Below are 17207 nucleotides of genomic sequence, written 5' to 3'. Positions count from 1 at the left end.
TCCCTTAAAGAGGAGCTTTTAGAACTTTGTGATTTTTCTATTTTACCCCATTACTAGGTCATTATGTCCATACAGATTTAGGAGAGGATCCTACCTGCCACAGACAGTGCAACGTGTGTTGCCAAGCTTTGTGGTACAGTTATGCAGTGAGTTTCCTTCTATCTCCCACATTCCACGAGATGGTAAGTATTTGAGAGCAGCAAATGAGAGCGCATACTTTTCCAGTCCTGTTGTCTTGGTCTTGCACAATGGGGAGTCAAGTTGAGATCCATCATAAGAATAAACGAGGCCTAAAATGAAACAAAACTGTTGAAAGAAACTGTTGTCTCATTTCGATGTACAGCTGAGCACTACAGCGTGTGTCAGACAGTCTCAGTAGGAGGCAACAAACCTGTCATTTAGATAAAGACTGTTGACAGACAAGTAACAGAGGCCATCTGCAGCACACTGAGTTTTATAAGTCTCACATTTTCCATATAACATCTCATAGAGATACCCTTTTTTCATCTGTCTGTACATGCTCTTACCACTTTAGCACCCAGGCTCACTTACATCTGCTCGTACCTGTCAGTGCCTGAGTAGCAATTGGCTCCATTTAATCATAATTTGTGCCTCATTTGCAAATACATGTACTGTATCTGCTAGGAGCTCCTGACTGAGCAACAGCTGACTGCCTGAGCAGTGAAGACCTGACTTTCCTGAGAGTGCAGGTGGTGGATAGCTATTTCTCCTGGCAGTCACCATGCATTTTGACTTTTTCATCTGCAGTGTGACTGCCTATGTATTATCCCTTCCTTATGTGTTAGGATGGTCAATAAATGGAACAGCCTTAACTCCATCCAATTTCTTCCAATTTGCAATTATTCATATTGAAACTTATACAGATGGTAAAAAGCAGGAGGTGAATGTAATGATGATGAATGTGAAAGATAAGTCGGAATTCTACCTAGGTTGAAATAGGCAGCTTCACACACCCCTGAGAAAATTTACCAAGTTGTATTAGTCTTTTATAAGCTTTCCATTCTCCTGTGTATTTCTGTGGAGACCTAGAAATTTGAAATTTGGCAGAAATACTGAGTGCCTGGTCTTGTCTACTAAATGGAAACATATATGGACTGCCAGGTTTCGATTAGGATTTGGATTGGGATCCAAGTTTCCTTATAAACATGTGAAGTAATCTTTCTTCTCAATTCAGTACCTATCGGGCCTTAGTAAGAACATTGATCCAGTCTTGGGCACCTTACTTCAAAAAAATTAGCCAGTTGGAAAGAGATCAGATAGAGAGCAATAGGAGGTCTATAAAACACGTACTACTAGGAATGACTGCAAAAACTTGGATTGTTTAGTCCTCAGGGTTTTAGGTTGATTTGTTTTCTATTGAGAGTTATTTCCAAGCCACATCATTCCAGTGATTTTGTTTATAGTGCTGCTCCACAAACAGTTATATTTGAAAGGTTGGTGAACTTCAGCACAGAGACAGGAAAAAGTGTCTGGGGGAAGGGAGGGCTGAAACTCCTTAAGCCATTTTTGTCAAGAGATCCAACAAATCAGATAACTACAATGCTGAGTCTAATCCTATATACTAGGGGATAGGCGGGTTTTTTTCCTTTTTTCCTCTTGGCATGTGACTTGGTACCATTGCTTGGTCAGTATTAATGGTCAGTTATAACTCCTCCATCCCAGAAATAGTTAAGATAATGAATTCTGACACTGTCTGTGTCTAATCTACAAGTTATCAAATCTTGCCATGTTGGGGTCAAGCACGCTGAGATGTTCAGACCCTTATATTTTCCATCAACATTCATGTAGCTGGCTATATGTCTTCCTTTCTTGGCTCAAAGTACGGAGCTCAAGAAATCTGGGCTCTGATTAACAGACCAAGGCACAGTTGGCTCTACCTGTAGCCATCTGTTGTGGTTTAACCCAGCAGGCAGCTAAACACCACACAACTGCTCGCTCACTCCCCCCACCCAGAGGGATGGGGGAGCCAGTCAGAAAAAAGGTAAAACTCATGGGTTGAGATAAAGACAGTTTAATAAGACAGAAAAGGAAGGGGAAATACTAATAAGAAGAATGATAAAAGAGTGTACAAAACAAGTGATACTTAAGGCAATTGCTCACCACCTGCTGGCCAATGCTCAGCCAGTCCCTGAGCAGCAGCCACTGGCCCCTCACCAGCTCCCCCACAGTGGTACTATTTAGCATTGTGTTGTATGGCGTGGAACATCTCTTTGATGAGTTTGGGTCAGCTGTCCTGGCTGTGTCCCCTCCCATCTTCTTGTGCACGCCCAGCAAGAAGTCCTTGACTTAGTGTGAGCACTGCTTAGCAACAGCTAAAACGTCATTGTGCTATCAACATTATTCTCATCCTACATCCAAAACACAGCACTATGCCAGCTACTAGGAAGAGCAGTAACTCTATCCCAGCTATCCCAACTCTATACAGCATGAATTAAATCCATGCGAAGGAAGCAAAAATGTTTATCTTCCTTCCTGCAAGATAGTTCCAGCACTTCGGCTAAATCTGATGACATGCTTGCATGTTAGTGACGAAAGTGATGGACAAGTGGCCTTGAGGGCAGATCTGAAGTCATCTTGACTGACAGCACATATATGTCCTCAAAGTCACTTCCTGCATTTCCTTTGCTTAAGATCAACCTACCTAACTTTGGACATTTAACAGAAGTAATGGTGGTGTTTAGGACTGTTCTTTGGAGTTGCCTTCCGTCACTGGTAAGAGGGAAAAATATAGGCTAACTGTGCTCCTGAGTTGTTTCTGTCACATGTCAGAATGTATACTAGCAATTGATTCCTGCTATTCTTGTAGCTGAACTTAAACTCTTCCCTTGCTAACCAACAGCTCTCATTATTGCATCGCTAATTAAGTTCTCTCTTCCCATGTACCCTACTGCTGCCATCGTTCCATTTACTTGGTCTAGAGAGGCCTCTTGGTAGCAACAGCAATCCTTGCTATGCTCTGAAATTAAAGCCATAAAAGCAGTAGATAAGGAAAGGAGAAGCAGTTTATTTTCTTTTAATCCCTTGTGGGTCTGAGAAAGGTCTCTAATAATTAGTCTTTTACATGCTCTTTATGCACCATGGAGATTTCACATCCTATGCTGATACTGTGCTAACGCAGGAAGGCTCAGAGGTCCTGTTCCCACAGCCTTCCAGAAGTTTGGATACGTATCTTAGGCTTATCCAAATGCATCAGATGTGGGAATTGGACTGGAAAGTTCATGGAACATTCACATTTTGGCTATAGTTGATCTAAATATGACACACTAGCAGCTTGCTTTGTGGTCTTTCAGTACTTGCACTTCTGATTTAAAGCAGGAAGGGTGGAGGTCTCACAAAATATTAAATAATAAGAAAAAGCACTGAACTGATTTTAACTTCAAATAAAGTTTCAGATTTAAGTCAAAGCTCAGGTTACAGTTCAGGTTGGTTATTATTTGAGATTTCTGACCATAACTGGGGCATCGTGGGTTGTGAGATTTGTATCTTAAGCTGCCTTCCAAAGACAATTGCAAAATCTGTAAGATTACATTTAATGGAACTGTTTTGCTTCATTGAAAAAGCTTCCAAAAGCAAGTCTTGCTTAGCCCATCTTCGTTTTCCTAGGTTTGTTTTATCTTCTACTCCACCATCTTCTCTCTTTCTGTTGTCAATAATTCTTATACAAAACAAATAAAAGATAGGAATAACAGGATAACTTCTCATTTGGGGATGTTTTCAACATGCTTTGCTCAGGTGTAAGTGGTGAAACAGAATGGAAACAGAGTCAGTGGCCTCATGTTCCTTTGCACTTCACTCTTTCATGACCACATCCAGTCTTCTCATTTCTTCAACTATTTAAGCCACCTACTAAGAGCAGCTTTTGAACTATCAAATCTTTAACATTATGCCTGATCACCAACTTTGTTTGACCCAAGGCAATACCAGTCAAAGGTAGCCATTCAGAGAAGCTCCCAGAGGGTGCACGAACTAAAGTTCTGAAAAGTCAGTTTAGAGCAATGTTACCAAGTTCTGCCTTCTCCAGTTACCTACCAAGAGCAGCAGCTGCCTTCACAGGCCCAGCAGTATCTTGTTGCCATTTGGGAAACTGGCATGTTCCGGAAGCTCTCAGTCATCATCACATTCCATCCAGCTGAACTCACTGTTCATCTGCAATGTTTCTGCAGACAGAAGAAAAGGAGAGGGAGGGAGGGACTGCCTATGGATTGCCACATATATGGGGTGATCTCTGAAAGGCAGATGAATATACAAGGCGGTCGTGTTCTTCTTCATTAAGAGGACTGCAGCTAGGGTTGCAGATGTTTAAAGTGCTTTTTAAGAACCTATTACAGAAATGACGCAGCTACAGAAATGATCACTGCTTCACAAAGCAAAGAAGTTGAATTTTGTCCCAGAATCAAGTGGTTCTTATTGCAGGATATGTTTGGATCCATTGCAGTAGTGCCTTGATAATACATCTGATACTCTGTCAAGTTGTCTTTCCTAACAAATTGCTTGATATAATTGCACTCAAGTTCTAGGATATTGCGTAAATTTTTTGCTTCATATTACCAACATTTTTTAAAAAACATAGGACATTTGGAATTAACCTACAGAACTATGTAAGTGAAATTTTTCGCTTGTATTTTTTACAGTCCCTCTGTGCAGAGCAAGATAACCAGTCAGCTTTCTGTTGCCTTGTCATTTATATAATGATTACTTTTATAAACTGTAAAAATACAGTTTATTTAAGTTAAATATATTTGCTTTCTATTGGGAATATGTTTCTAGCCTTTGGGACCTGTAAAGAGAGCACATGCATAACTAGAGGGCACATCTCAAGTTGATATTTAAAATGTTTCTAATTATAATGAGTTGGAAATGGTTTGGATATTGAAAACTATGCTTTTACATAGTGGATGTGGTCAAAAGGGATTAGTTGTAATTGTTGAAGTTTACAGAGTTATGGCTGTAAAATAATAGTGTGCTATCTGTTTTAAAACCACAATGGAGGCCACAGCATTTTATTTTTTTTAATTATTTTATTTTCCTTGCCAAGTTCCTAAAAAGCATGGAACCAGAAATGAGTAACTACTAACAAGAATTTTCCCCCCCAAGAATATTATTCTTTTGTAGTGCTTATTACCAAGCCTAATTACAAGTCACATTATATCATGAAAATTATTTACTTTACACATTTTCTTGGCGTGAAAAGTTTTAAGGCATGGAAATGCCTGAGCCCAAGCAACGGTATAAAATCAGATACAACAAACATACAATGAAGTATGTTAAAATGCCTCTTTTGTTTCAGTATTCACAGAAAAGAAATACGAGCTCCAAAGAGAAGCTAACATTAGTTGGACTAGAAAAAGAACAAAATGAAAATTAGCTGGATGATTTATCTGTTTTTAAATTGATAAAATTTACTCACTCTGCTGAGTAGGTTGGTCAAGCCTCTAGGGATTCATTCTGAAAACTTGAAGAGAAAAATGACTCCCCAGACACTGAGGAAGCAGTAAATATAATACCTGTCTTAAAAAGGGAAAAACAAAGACTTAGAGACAAGTCAGCATATCCTGAGAAAAAATATGGGAAAAGTAATTTTAAAACACCTAAGAAGTTATTAACCAAAAAGAATTAGTCAAAGAATTAATCAGAGAAGTAATACCAAACCAACCTAATTTTCAAGTGTGATGAGATAAAAATCTTCAGGTATAGGAGAGAAGCAGTAGATACCATGAACTTGGGAAAGATTTTTGAAACTAATGTTTCTAATTATATTCTCTTAACCAAGATCGGCAAGCAAAATCTATGTGAAAGTCTTACAGTATGGAAAGCCATACTCGGGGATTAGCAGTTTTTCACTGCCAATCTGATCAGAGGCATGAAGTTCCACCAGAGTCTCTTCAAGGAATATCCTAATCAAAAATTTATTAATAACTTGAGTGAAGGAATTGAAAATAAGGTTATAAAAGTTGCAGGCAATAAGAAACTTGGAATACTTGCAATTATTTTGGAGGACAGAATATGAACTCAAAACAACATTGACAAATTAGAGAAATTATAAAATAAACAAGAGGGCATGTGTGAAGTATGACATTTAATTAGGAGTAACCAAATTAATAATTGTAGAATGAGGAATGATTGCTTACATTTCTTCCAAGTATCCAAATTGAACATGAATCAGTATTACCATATTACTGAAAAAAAAGTATGCATAAATGTGTGAGTATGCATATATTCTTTGCAGGAAGTACGAAATGTTCATGTATCAGCACTGTAAGATTTTATTAAGATTGTTATGGCTATGCTGTGGGCACAAGCAACAGGAGTGTTCAAACATCTACAAAACCTAAGGAAAGCATTGAAAAACTGGGCTTGTTTAGATAGCAAAAGTTGGTAGGTAGATGCAATAATTCTGAATATGTAAAAGGTTTCTGCAAAGAAAAAAATAATCTCTTTCATGTTAGTTTACAGTTTAAACAAGAATTACTGGGCTCAAATTACAAGGCCATTTTAACTGGATGCTAGAAAAACTTCCTAATGTAGATAGTGGAATAAGTTACCCAGCAAGTCATATAATCTCATTTTTTGAAGGTGTCTGAGAACAATCATCTGTGAAGAATAGCTTTCCTAACTAAGGCCAGTGGAGTACCCGCAGTGGCCTGGCATCCTTTCAGCCATATTGTCTATGACTACACATAGGTTCTCACCTCCAAGCCTGCAATGCTTGAAGAATATGAAATTTTACAGGGTTAATCTTCAGAGCACATAGAAATTGTATTTTTTATTGCAGTAATATAGCAGTTTAATCACAGCCCATGACTCTTCTACATAAACCTTGAGGAAAATACAAAATTTTTTGTGCCCTTGACGAAGTCAATTTTATTAAATGGTGAAAACACTACAGTTTAAAGCTTCGTACTGTCTGTCTCAATTTGATTTTTTTTCATACATTCCTGTTGAATTTAATAATGACTCAAGAATAATCAAATACATATTTTCACCTTTGCATCAAAGGCATTGGATTTAAATCCAGTCTATTTCAAAAGACCTCTGAAAAGTCCTTATGACTTCTGATTGTATATCCCAGTCAGGTGAGTTGGTGCTCTCATGCTGACCTCTGAAATTTGTATCTGTATCACTGACACCTACGAAAAGACTCCTCTTGCCCTCAGTAGATTTGTATCAAACTGACAAGATAATCTCCTCCTGAAAAAATCTGTAAATAATACTTAATAATTTTCAATCTAGACAAAAGCTAGTTCTGTGCTTAGCATGTGTTAGCATGTAACTCCAGTGAATTCTTTGGAGTGTACAGAGAGTAGCAGAGTAGATAAGTACCCAGTTAGGTCACTGTTACCCAAAGGGGTGATAGATCAAGAGTGTTAAATACATTTGAAAGAAAAATAGACATTAAAACGTCCCTTTCTCCCCCCAAAATACTGCAGAGGTTAGAATATGCAAAATTGTCACTGAAAATGATACATTTTTCAGCTTCCACATACACAAAACACAATCAGTAAGAATAAATCCAGGATCACTGGTGAGGAGATAAAACTGATAATGGTTCTGAAGAATTCAGCTACATTTAGCTCCAGTTAAACAGTGTAACTAGGTATAATCAAGCTATTTACTGTTGACATAATGTAAAGGTAGTAGCGTTTCTCCTCATGACCTCCTTTGAGCTGCCTCACTGGGGATATAATGGAGTGTGGGGTTGCAAACAAACTTTACCAGATATTTTCATGAATTATATGAATACTTCTGTTACTTTAACTTAGGTATTGTACTGAAGAGCGGTGTATCTCCATCCAAGTGCAAAACACTAAAAATGGGTTAATTCAGTGCTTAAGCACCACTCTCCTTCAGCAGCAAGTGTAATAATCACTTGAATGGTCTAACATGGTGTTATTTTTACAAGGATAATATAACAAAATATAACTCAGTTTAATCCATTCCAACATAAGGATTAAGAATGGCACATGCTACACCAGTACTACTTTTTTGTTATTGTTGCTTCTGCTGCTGTTGTTAAAAATGGAGGCTAGTTTTACTGGTGCCACAGTTCGGGTTGCAGCAATTAATTTCTGTAGAAAGAACTAATTAAATTCTTCTCGTTACTTTTTGGCATGGAAAATACAGAAAAAAAAAAAAGTCACTCATGTAAAAAGAAGTGGGCATTGTAGCGGTGTTCGCACCATATTCTTACCCTCTAATAGCTTGCCATCCAAATAACTTAAGGCACTCCATTTAACTTTGTTTGATTTTGGGCACAAATACTTTAAGAAATGTCCTATGGGAGAGAAATATTAAAGACCACTGCTCTGTATTAGTGCTTTCACAGAAAATCAGGAAAGAAACTTTGGCTTTTCTTTGCTGTGAAAATGGGCGTTTTAAGAGCAATACAAGCATAACAGGCCTGGCTGGTGTGAACTCACTGATCTGCTTGTATCAATGGCATGACACTGGTACATATGAGCAGACGATATATCAAGACCTAATTAAGCCCCCCCCCCAACTTTTCTTGAGATTAGAGAGTATAATTCTCTTCATCTTACACATGGAGAATGACACATGGCTTCTTTGCAACAGCAGACAAGTTAGCCTTAAAAGTAGGTCATGGGTCTTAACTAACTCTTGCCTCACGTTTTCTGGGTCTTCTTAGATTATCAAGTTCCCCTAAGTTATAGGGGAACAGGTTGCCCAGAGAAGTTGTGGATGCCCCATCCCTGGAAGTGTTCAAGGCCAAGTTGGATGAGGCTTTGGGCAACCTGGTGTAGTGGAGGGTTTCCCTGCCCATGGCAAGAGGGTTGGAACTAGACGATCTTTGAGATCCCTTCCAACCCTAACCATTCTGTGACTCTATGATTCTACAGCTCTCACTGCCCCGCTAACATCAAAGCCTCTACTTCTAGTCACAGAACAAGTAACACCCTCACTCCTGAGTTGCATTGATCGGGTCAATGGCCATAAAGAATGGCTTTTGCATGGTATGTAAATCAGCCATTTTCAAAAATTATTTACAGTGAAAGAACTTCCTTCTCACCTCTTCCGCACGCTGAAGTCCATATGGTTCCACAGTCTGAACTGCATTTGGGTTTTGGGGACGGACAACCAGCATTTCCAGAAAAAGCACTGAATACCAAGCTATACTATTGGCTTCAGTTGGTGTGTGGTTACCATAATGAATTTTCAAGTAAATGAAAAAATATAGGGATTTTTCAGTACTGCACTACTCAGACAAAAATCGTAGAACATATTTAGGAGGAAATTATTGCAGATTCTTTTTTTTTTTTTAGGCAGGTAGCAACTCGTCAATATTTTTTCCAGTTGATCTATTTATCACATTATTTGTTGGCTTGGTCTAGGATGTTCTTTGCAATTCCCCAACACTTTTGCCCCTCCTGTAATTTCCCCCTTAGTAGACCCTTAGTGACCACTGAGTTAGATGGGCTATTGTTCTCATTACTTTAATATCTACTTTAATATCAAGAGAAATGTTGGAGCCAGGCATACTACCTGGATAAAACATTTAGAAGTTACTTAGCTGGAGTCATATTTATCCTATATTAAGACACAATGCCCACACAATATAGCTCTCAAGTTACCCTAGTAATAAAGGATCTCTAAAGTCACTATGTGAGATGTAGTAAATTCTACTGCTCTGAAATCAGTATGTTCTTGGGCAGAAAACATAGAGATAAAAAGTTCTGTCTTCCATTATTGGCCGCTTGAGCCATCCAGTATCACAGTTTGTTTTAAAGAAAAAAAAATTAATCGTATTTCTTACAAACAAAGCAAAATGTTTTTGATATCTGAAAGACAAAGATAATGTGGCCATTAGGGTTAGTCTTACTATATCCCAAGATGTCAACACACTTGCCAAAAATAAATTTATCAGCTCATTGCAGCCAAGAGATTTAGTTTATCTAAATGTCCTACAAGGAATAAATAGTTTACCACTGGTTTTCAAGATTGGGGTAAATCTAACATTCTATTGACATATGCTATAGATTTAATTTAATGCTGTGGTTCAGATGTCTCTTCTGATAAATTTTAGTAAAATCTATGTTAAGAAGAATGGCGTTGTTTCAGTATTTATGGGGTTTAAAATGCAGGGTTAGCAAAGGAAACACGTTAATTGAAACAATGTTTGTGTCTATCTTGCAATGGTTTAAAGAAGAATTTTGCTAAAGGTTGTTGGTCATATGGTACCGAATATTAGTTTAGTATTTTTCAGCCTTATTGTCTTTTCTATAGTGAGAAAATCCTCTAATGAAGTGAATAAATAGCTGAATTTTTATTTTTTAGGCATATTGGAGATAACATCTGTAGAAATTGGAGTCGTGGCAGTTAAGTCCATTAAGAGCAACTATTATTTAGCCATGAACAAGAAAGGAAAAGTCTACGGCTCTGTAAGTACTTTTTTACCTTCCAAACAGATTGCAGTAGTCAGCATAGTTCCCTCTCTTACCTGCTGAAAACCCACTTGTCTGTGCATTACTACTAATTAGAGCTGAAATGGGCTGTTCATCAAAATTTCATCCCCTAGTAAACCAGCAGCCCCCCTCTCTACAAGCTCCCCTGTTGTTTGTTAAGCTCATATCATACCAAAGCAGCTGCTGGGATTTATCATGCTTACTGCTTCAGTCAGGTTCCCTATTAAGTAGTGGCCAGTGGAGAGGGTCCTACACAATGTAATCTTTAAGGCTGTTTTTCCTTGTTTTTCTACAGTACAGTCACATTTAGCAGTAATTCTAGGGGGAGATAAATTGTACCTGAAGTCCTGGAAGCTTCAACTGATGGAGAAGACACACAAAATTACCAAACTACATCTTCCAAAATGAAGGTTTCTAGAGTAGTCACCTTTAAATTGACTGTGTTAATTAATACACAAGATTATGGGCAGTATAGAGAGATATAGACTTATATATCAACAGATAGATGAGCTTTGACTGAGCAGAATTTGGGTAACATTTGAAAATTGTTCATACATACTCTATTTGTATTTATGTAAGTTTGGGGTTACTGATACTTTTGAGGGAGTGGGAAGAAACAAACAAACAAACAAAAAAACGAACAAAAAAGAAAAAAAAAAACAATCCAACAACACCTAGTAACTACCCAAATATTTTTAACAGGAAGCAATGTGATCTATAAATCTGAGTACTAAACTCAAGAGTACCCTCACACATCCACATGATTACACAAATGCTAGATTTTTCTGGTATTACACCTGGTTTGGTTCGTAATTTTGCAGCTTTTTGCCAGTTCCAGTGAATTTGGGCCCACATAAATGTAAACTTATTCAAGTCATCTGCAAATGTTATGAGTCAATCTTCAGATTGCTCAGTATTCAGAACATCCAGAGGCTTTATTTCTTCAAATAAAGATCACAGATAGGTACTGGAGATCACAGATCACAGATAGGTACTGGAGCTGGGTTTATCCTTGGGCAGTGCTGCTAAGCATCCTACCTCTGCTGAAAATAATGAAGTAATGCCAGTCTCAACTGAGACTCAAGACGCTTGAAGTCATTTGGTCCTCTTTCTTAAGGAAGCATTTCTACAGAGTGAGTTTAGTTCATACAAACTATATAAACTGTCCTCCCTCATCTGCACTGTGGTTAGCCACTCCATTTCAAAGGGTTACTTCTGACTTTCTAAACTCCTGGGCAGTGTCAAAGAATCACGTTAAGGAAAGACCAGAAGAGAGAGAGAGATGTTTTTTAAACTCCTGTGAATGTGGATTTTAATTTCTAGAATTACAGTGGTCAGAAACACAGGATAAGCAGTGCTCAATGCTGCACCGTTGATATGTATGAGGGTGTACTGAGTTGCTGACGAAGTTACCATTTGTCAGTTAAGCTACACTTATTGATCATGGGTGTGCTTGTGTACATATATGAAGGTGTAGCAAAAATCACCACCTGCAATTCACACGTCTCAGTTTACAGGGTTTAATTCAGTCATTTTTGATGGTCCATCCCAAAGGCTGAGATAAGTTTTCCTACCCACTCTGTTAGCTGCAGCTGGTGTGAGAGTCCATCCCAACACTATATACACACAAAAGAAGCCAAAGCAGCTTTCATGTACCATAGGTGGAAACTGCTGCCATAAGATTCTGTAACTCTTAGTGTATTAGAAATAGTGTTGACAGGAGGATACAAATGTGGAAACTCTTTTTTTTAATTCCAACCGATACGATTTTTCAATATTCACATCATAAAATCACAACATAATGACTTATCAAAATCTATTCCATAATACTTCAGAGGTTTCAAGAATGCTTCTGTTATTATATTTCCCATCCTCCCAAGACTTGCAGTTATACTCATACTACTACAGTGAGGCAGCGTGCAGATGGATATGAAAAACAGAACAAATAAAAATTTTAAAAACACTCTTAAGCATGTGCACAATAGACATCGGTGCAGGGTTATGCTGAAATTTGTTTGAAAAGAGCAAAGCAGTCTTGGGCTCAGACCCTTGCCAATAAGACTTCTTAACCACATCACAACATCATCTGTTCTCTCTATAACATCTAAGAATAGAGATAAAAGTTTGAATCCAAGTACAATTCTGCATCTGGGAAAACAAGAATGTTTCTATGTTTATCCACTTGACTGATTATTCACTTGACTGACTTTGATAAGATTGAGGGAGCAAAAAAAAACCCTCACAATTTTGTTTCTTTAACAAAATAAGCTGCTGACAGATAGAAGACATTACTGCGGTTTAGAACTGCGATTGATGGTCACCTGCCTTCTTAATACCTTGACGCCAGAGGAGGCATATTACAGCAAATAAATATTAAATTATCTCTATGTAACTTTGTGAATATAGGCAGTATCGAGGGTTGTTTTGTAGACAGTCTACTCCTGATAATGCCTTCCTTAACAGTCATTGTTCAACTAACTACTAATCCCAAAATTAAAAAGCATTTTGGAAGCCAAATTGACTTTGAATATGCTCAATTTGATTAGGAAAGCATAAGCATGTGTTCTGTGGTCTTATCAGCAACTAAGCAAAACATTAATTACAGACCCAAAAATTCTTACTGCATCAAAGTACTGAACAATTACTGGTTTAAAAATTCTAATTCAAATTAATAGGAATGGAAAAGACTTTTTAAAATATTCTTATGTGCTTTTTTATTAATGTGAATACTTTCTATATCTTTACTAGCTGAATATCTAAGGATTTGGATTATAATAAAAGAAAAATATTCCTGAAATTCTTATCTATACGATGAAAATTGTTTAACTATTCATACATATTTCTTGTCTTGTTTCTAGACATGTTAAAAATACCACATGTAGTTAGTATATCATACTCTGAGATTCTGACATGCTTCTGTCTGAGCTGTGAAACAACGTCTTATTTTCTGAAATGCAAAAACAACAAAATGCTATTTTTTGTTATAATTTAAGCATGTTGTAAATGTCCTGCTTTCAAAAGCCTTCTAAGTGGAATATAAGTGATTTGATAAAACTGAAGGGTTTTGTATGTAGGAATTACTTGTTTGTGAAAACAAGCATTCTTATCTTCATTATAGAGAAGCAGATCTGTGTAAAAGTGCATTTAACATTATAGAAAAAAAGTCTCCCCCTATGTGTTTCCACATGCTTGTATTTTTCATTCGTTCTAACAAACTGACAACTGGTTTTCCTTTAAAAATAGAAAACCATAATCCATGGTACCACACACAAAATTTCTTTCAAGTTTATTTAGCCAATAAGATACAGGATCATACATGATTCTTTTTTATGCTAAGCCTCTTTTCAGGTCAGCAAAGTAAATCAGCCTCACATCCATTCCAACAGCAGCATAACGGTGATTTGCACCCATCCAAAAAAGCCCTTTTTCATGGCCACTGTGGTGTAAAGGATTTTCCTTCAAATAAGAAGTGGGCCTATGCCATGCATATTTATTTAACATATGGTATCAATAATCCAGTTCAGGATATTTAAGGGGTTTATTTGTTAGAACTAAAGTATGATGAATGATTCCAAACTTGCTACCTCATACTTTGACTTTATGACTGAGAATTTGATTTAATATTGTTGCTACGTTCCAATACAGAGAAGCTTAATTTCAACTGTGAGTGAACTATATCATTTCCAAGCCCAACTGGAACTTAGACTAGCCTGCTCCGTAAGGGACAACAAAAAGTCCTTCTATAAATACATTAATAACAAAAGGAGGGCTAAAGATCACCTCCAGCCCCTACTGGACACAGGGGGTACGTTAGTCACTAGGGATGAGGACAAGGCTGAGGTCCTTAATGCCTTCTTTGCCTCGTCTTTAATAATAAGGTTAGTAGTTCCCAGGGAAGCTGGCCTTTGGTGTCTGAGAGCAGGGAGGGAGAGCAGATCGAAGCTCCTGTGATCCCAGAGGAACGGGTCAAGGATCTGCTTCATCGGCTGGATGCCCACAAGTCTATGGGGCCTGATGGTATCCACCCGAGAGTCCTGAGAGAGCTGGCGGATGTCATTGCCAAAGCCCTGTCCATTATCTTTGGGCAGTCTTGGCTCACTGGGGAAGTTCCGCTGGACTGGAGGCTGGTGGATGTTACCTCCATTTACAAAAAAGGGCGGAAGGAGGATCCGGGGAACTACAGGCCTGTCAGTCTGACCTCGGTGACAGGCAAAGTCATGGAACAGGTTATCTTGAGTGCTATTAATGAGCACATACAGGTTAACCGGGTGATCAGGCCCAGGCAACATGGATTTATGAAAGGCAGGTCTTGCCAATCAAACCTGATCACCTTCTATGACAGGGTGACCCGCCTGGTTGAAGAGGGAAGGGCTGTGGATGTAGTTTTCCTTGACCTCAGTAAAGCCTTTGATACAGTTTCTCATAATGTTCTGATTGAGAAACTGATAACTGCTGGCCTGGATAGGCACACCCTCCTTTGGGTTAAAAACTGGCTGGATGGCGGGGCCCAAAGATTGGTGGTAAATGGGGCTAAATCCGGCTGGAGGCCGGTCACCAGTGGGGTTCCCCAGGGCTCAGTGCTGGGTCCAGTTCTGTTTAACATCTTTATCAATGACCTGGATGAGGGGATTGAATGTACCCTCAGTAAGTTTGCGGACGACACCAAGCTGGGAGGCTGTGTCGATCTGCTCGAGGGTAGGGAGGCCCTTCAGAGGGATTTGAACAGGCTGGATCGATGGGCTGAGGCCAATGGCATGAGCTTTAATAAGGCCAAGTGCAGAGTCCTTCACTTGGGGTGTAAAAATCCCAAGCATCGCTATAGAGTCGGGGAAGAGTGGCTGGAGAACTCCCTGGCGGAGAAGGACCTGGGGGTGTTGGTTGACTACCAGCTTGATATGAGCCAGCAGTGTGCCCAGGTGGCCAAAAAGGCCAATGGGATACTGGCGTGTATCAAGAATAGTGTGACCAGCAGGAGCAGGGAAGTGATCCTGCTCCTGTACTCGGCACTGGTGAGGCCACACCTGGAATATTGTGTCCAGTTTTGGGCCCCTCGCTTTAAGAGAGATATTGAGCTCCTGGAGCGAGTCCAAAGAAGGGCGACTAAACTGGTCAAGGGGCTGGAAAATAAAACTTATGGGGAGCCGCTGAGGGATTTGGGGCTGTTTAGCCTGGAGAAGAGGAGGCTGAGGGGAGACCTGATTACAGCCTACAAATACTTGAGAAAAGATGGTGGGGAGGTGGGGGAAGGGCTCTTTACATTAGTGATGGGTGATAGGACAAGAGGAAATGGGTATAAGCTTAGTCAGGGGAGATTCAGGTTGGATGTTAGAAAGAATTTCTTCTCTGAAAGGGTTGTCAGCCACTGGAATAGGCTGCCCAGGGATGTGGTTGAGTCCCCATCCCTGGATGTGTTTAAGAAAAAGGTGGATGAACTACTTAGGGATATAGTTTAATGGGAGATTAGGGATGGTTGGACTGGATGATCTCTAAGGTCTTTTCCAACCTAGACATTCTATGATTCTATGATTCTATGATTTCAATGCTATAATTATGCACTGAATAATTGATTATGTCTTTTGTTGGTTTCGCTTTTTGCAGTCTAATTGATGTTGCTTTAAATGCTGCAGACACAGTGAAACTTTTCTTTAAATACACTGTAGAATCCTAAAAGGGCATCATATACAGAACACTGAAGTCTTCCAAAACATTTTTAGAAACTATTTACCTTCAGTATGCTGCAATTCTAAAAGATTGTGTTTATTTTGAATTCGTGTATTTGTTTTCTTCTTTTAACAGAAGGAGTTTAACAGTGATTGCAAATTGAAGGAAAGAATCGAAGAAAATGGATATAACACATATGCATCCTTAAATTGGAAGCACAATGGAAGGCAAATGTTTGTGGCCCTCAATGGAAGGGGAGCCACAAAGAGAGGACAGAAAACAAGAAGGAAAAACACTTCAGCTCACTTTCTTCCAATGGTAGTAATGTCATAGATGAAGAAATTATTTTATTGATACAGTTGAACCACAGGCTCTTTTGTCAAGAATATTTCATAATCTACTTGAAGAGTAAATGCAAAGAAACAGTGCAGACATCTGCTTGTTTGAAAAAAAGAGCAGGGGAAGCCTTTGAAGGTTTTGTACTCATTGCTGGCACATGAAATACTTTTATTTAGTTCAGTGTCATATCTTATAATCAAGATACAAGCTGGATCAAATGGGATGGAAGTTATTGCCAGTGTGAACAATTTTTTTTTTATCTCTGCAACAGAACTTAAGGGACATGAGACAATCTATTGAATGATCTTCATGGGGAAAGTTATTTATGGAATACTAACTCGTATCAAAGACCTTAATTGCTTGTTCAAGCCTAATGATCCAATGAACAGTTAGACCCGCAAGCATTTACTGGAAGCACTTGGGTCATATGCACAAACAATGACATTTTGGGAGAAGCCTTGTGGAAGAATGGATAGGATTAAGGGATATAAACAAAGTAGTGTAAAACTGTTCTAACAAAACGAATAGTATGGTTTGCTTGTATGTTCTAACTTCATTTCTTTTTATTTCTCTCTAAGTTATTTATTTAATAGGATGTTAAATATCTTTTTGATTCAAAATGTTTTCCTCATTTGCTTCTTTGTTATTTTCCCTTTTTCTAGTACTTCACACAGAGGTTGATAGGTTAAAATGTCAAAACCTCAGATGTACTCTGAGAATAGGTATTAGACAAGGCTTTAAAGGCAGAATTTAATGTGTATAATCCAT

At 38.4% G+C, this 17207-nt stretch overlaps 1 protein-coding gene across 1 annotated transcript in view; it reads left to right on the top strand.

Annotated features, from left to right (window-relative positions):
- FGF10 (fibroblast growth factor 10) overlaps nt 1–16433 on the top strand; it is a 64486-nt gene extending 48053 nt beyond the window's left edge. The window contains exons 2-3 of the mRNA XM_086629626.1: nt 10312–10415; nt 16236–16433. Coding sequence (XP_086485752.1) covers nt 10312–10415; nt 16236–16433 — 302 coding nt within the window. The remainder of the gene's footprint in view (nt 1–10311; nt 10416–16235) is intronic.
- Nucleotides 16434–17207: the final 774 nt, after the last annotated feature.

Source organism: Tauraco erythrolophus, chromosome Z (genome assembly GCF_009769465.1).
Source record: "Tauraco erythrolophus isolate bTauEry1 chromosome Z, bTauEry1.pri, whole genome shotgun sequence".
NCBI lineage: Eukaryota > Metazoa > Chordata > Aves > Musophagiformes > Musophagidae > Tauraco > Tauraco erythrolophus.
The sequence above is the reverse complement of the archived record's forward strand: the minus strand, read 5'-3'. Positions and strand labels throughout refer to the sequence as shown.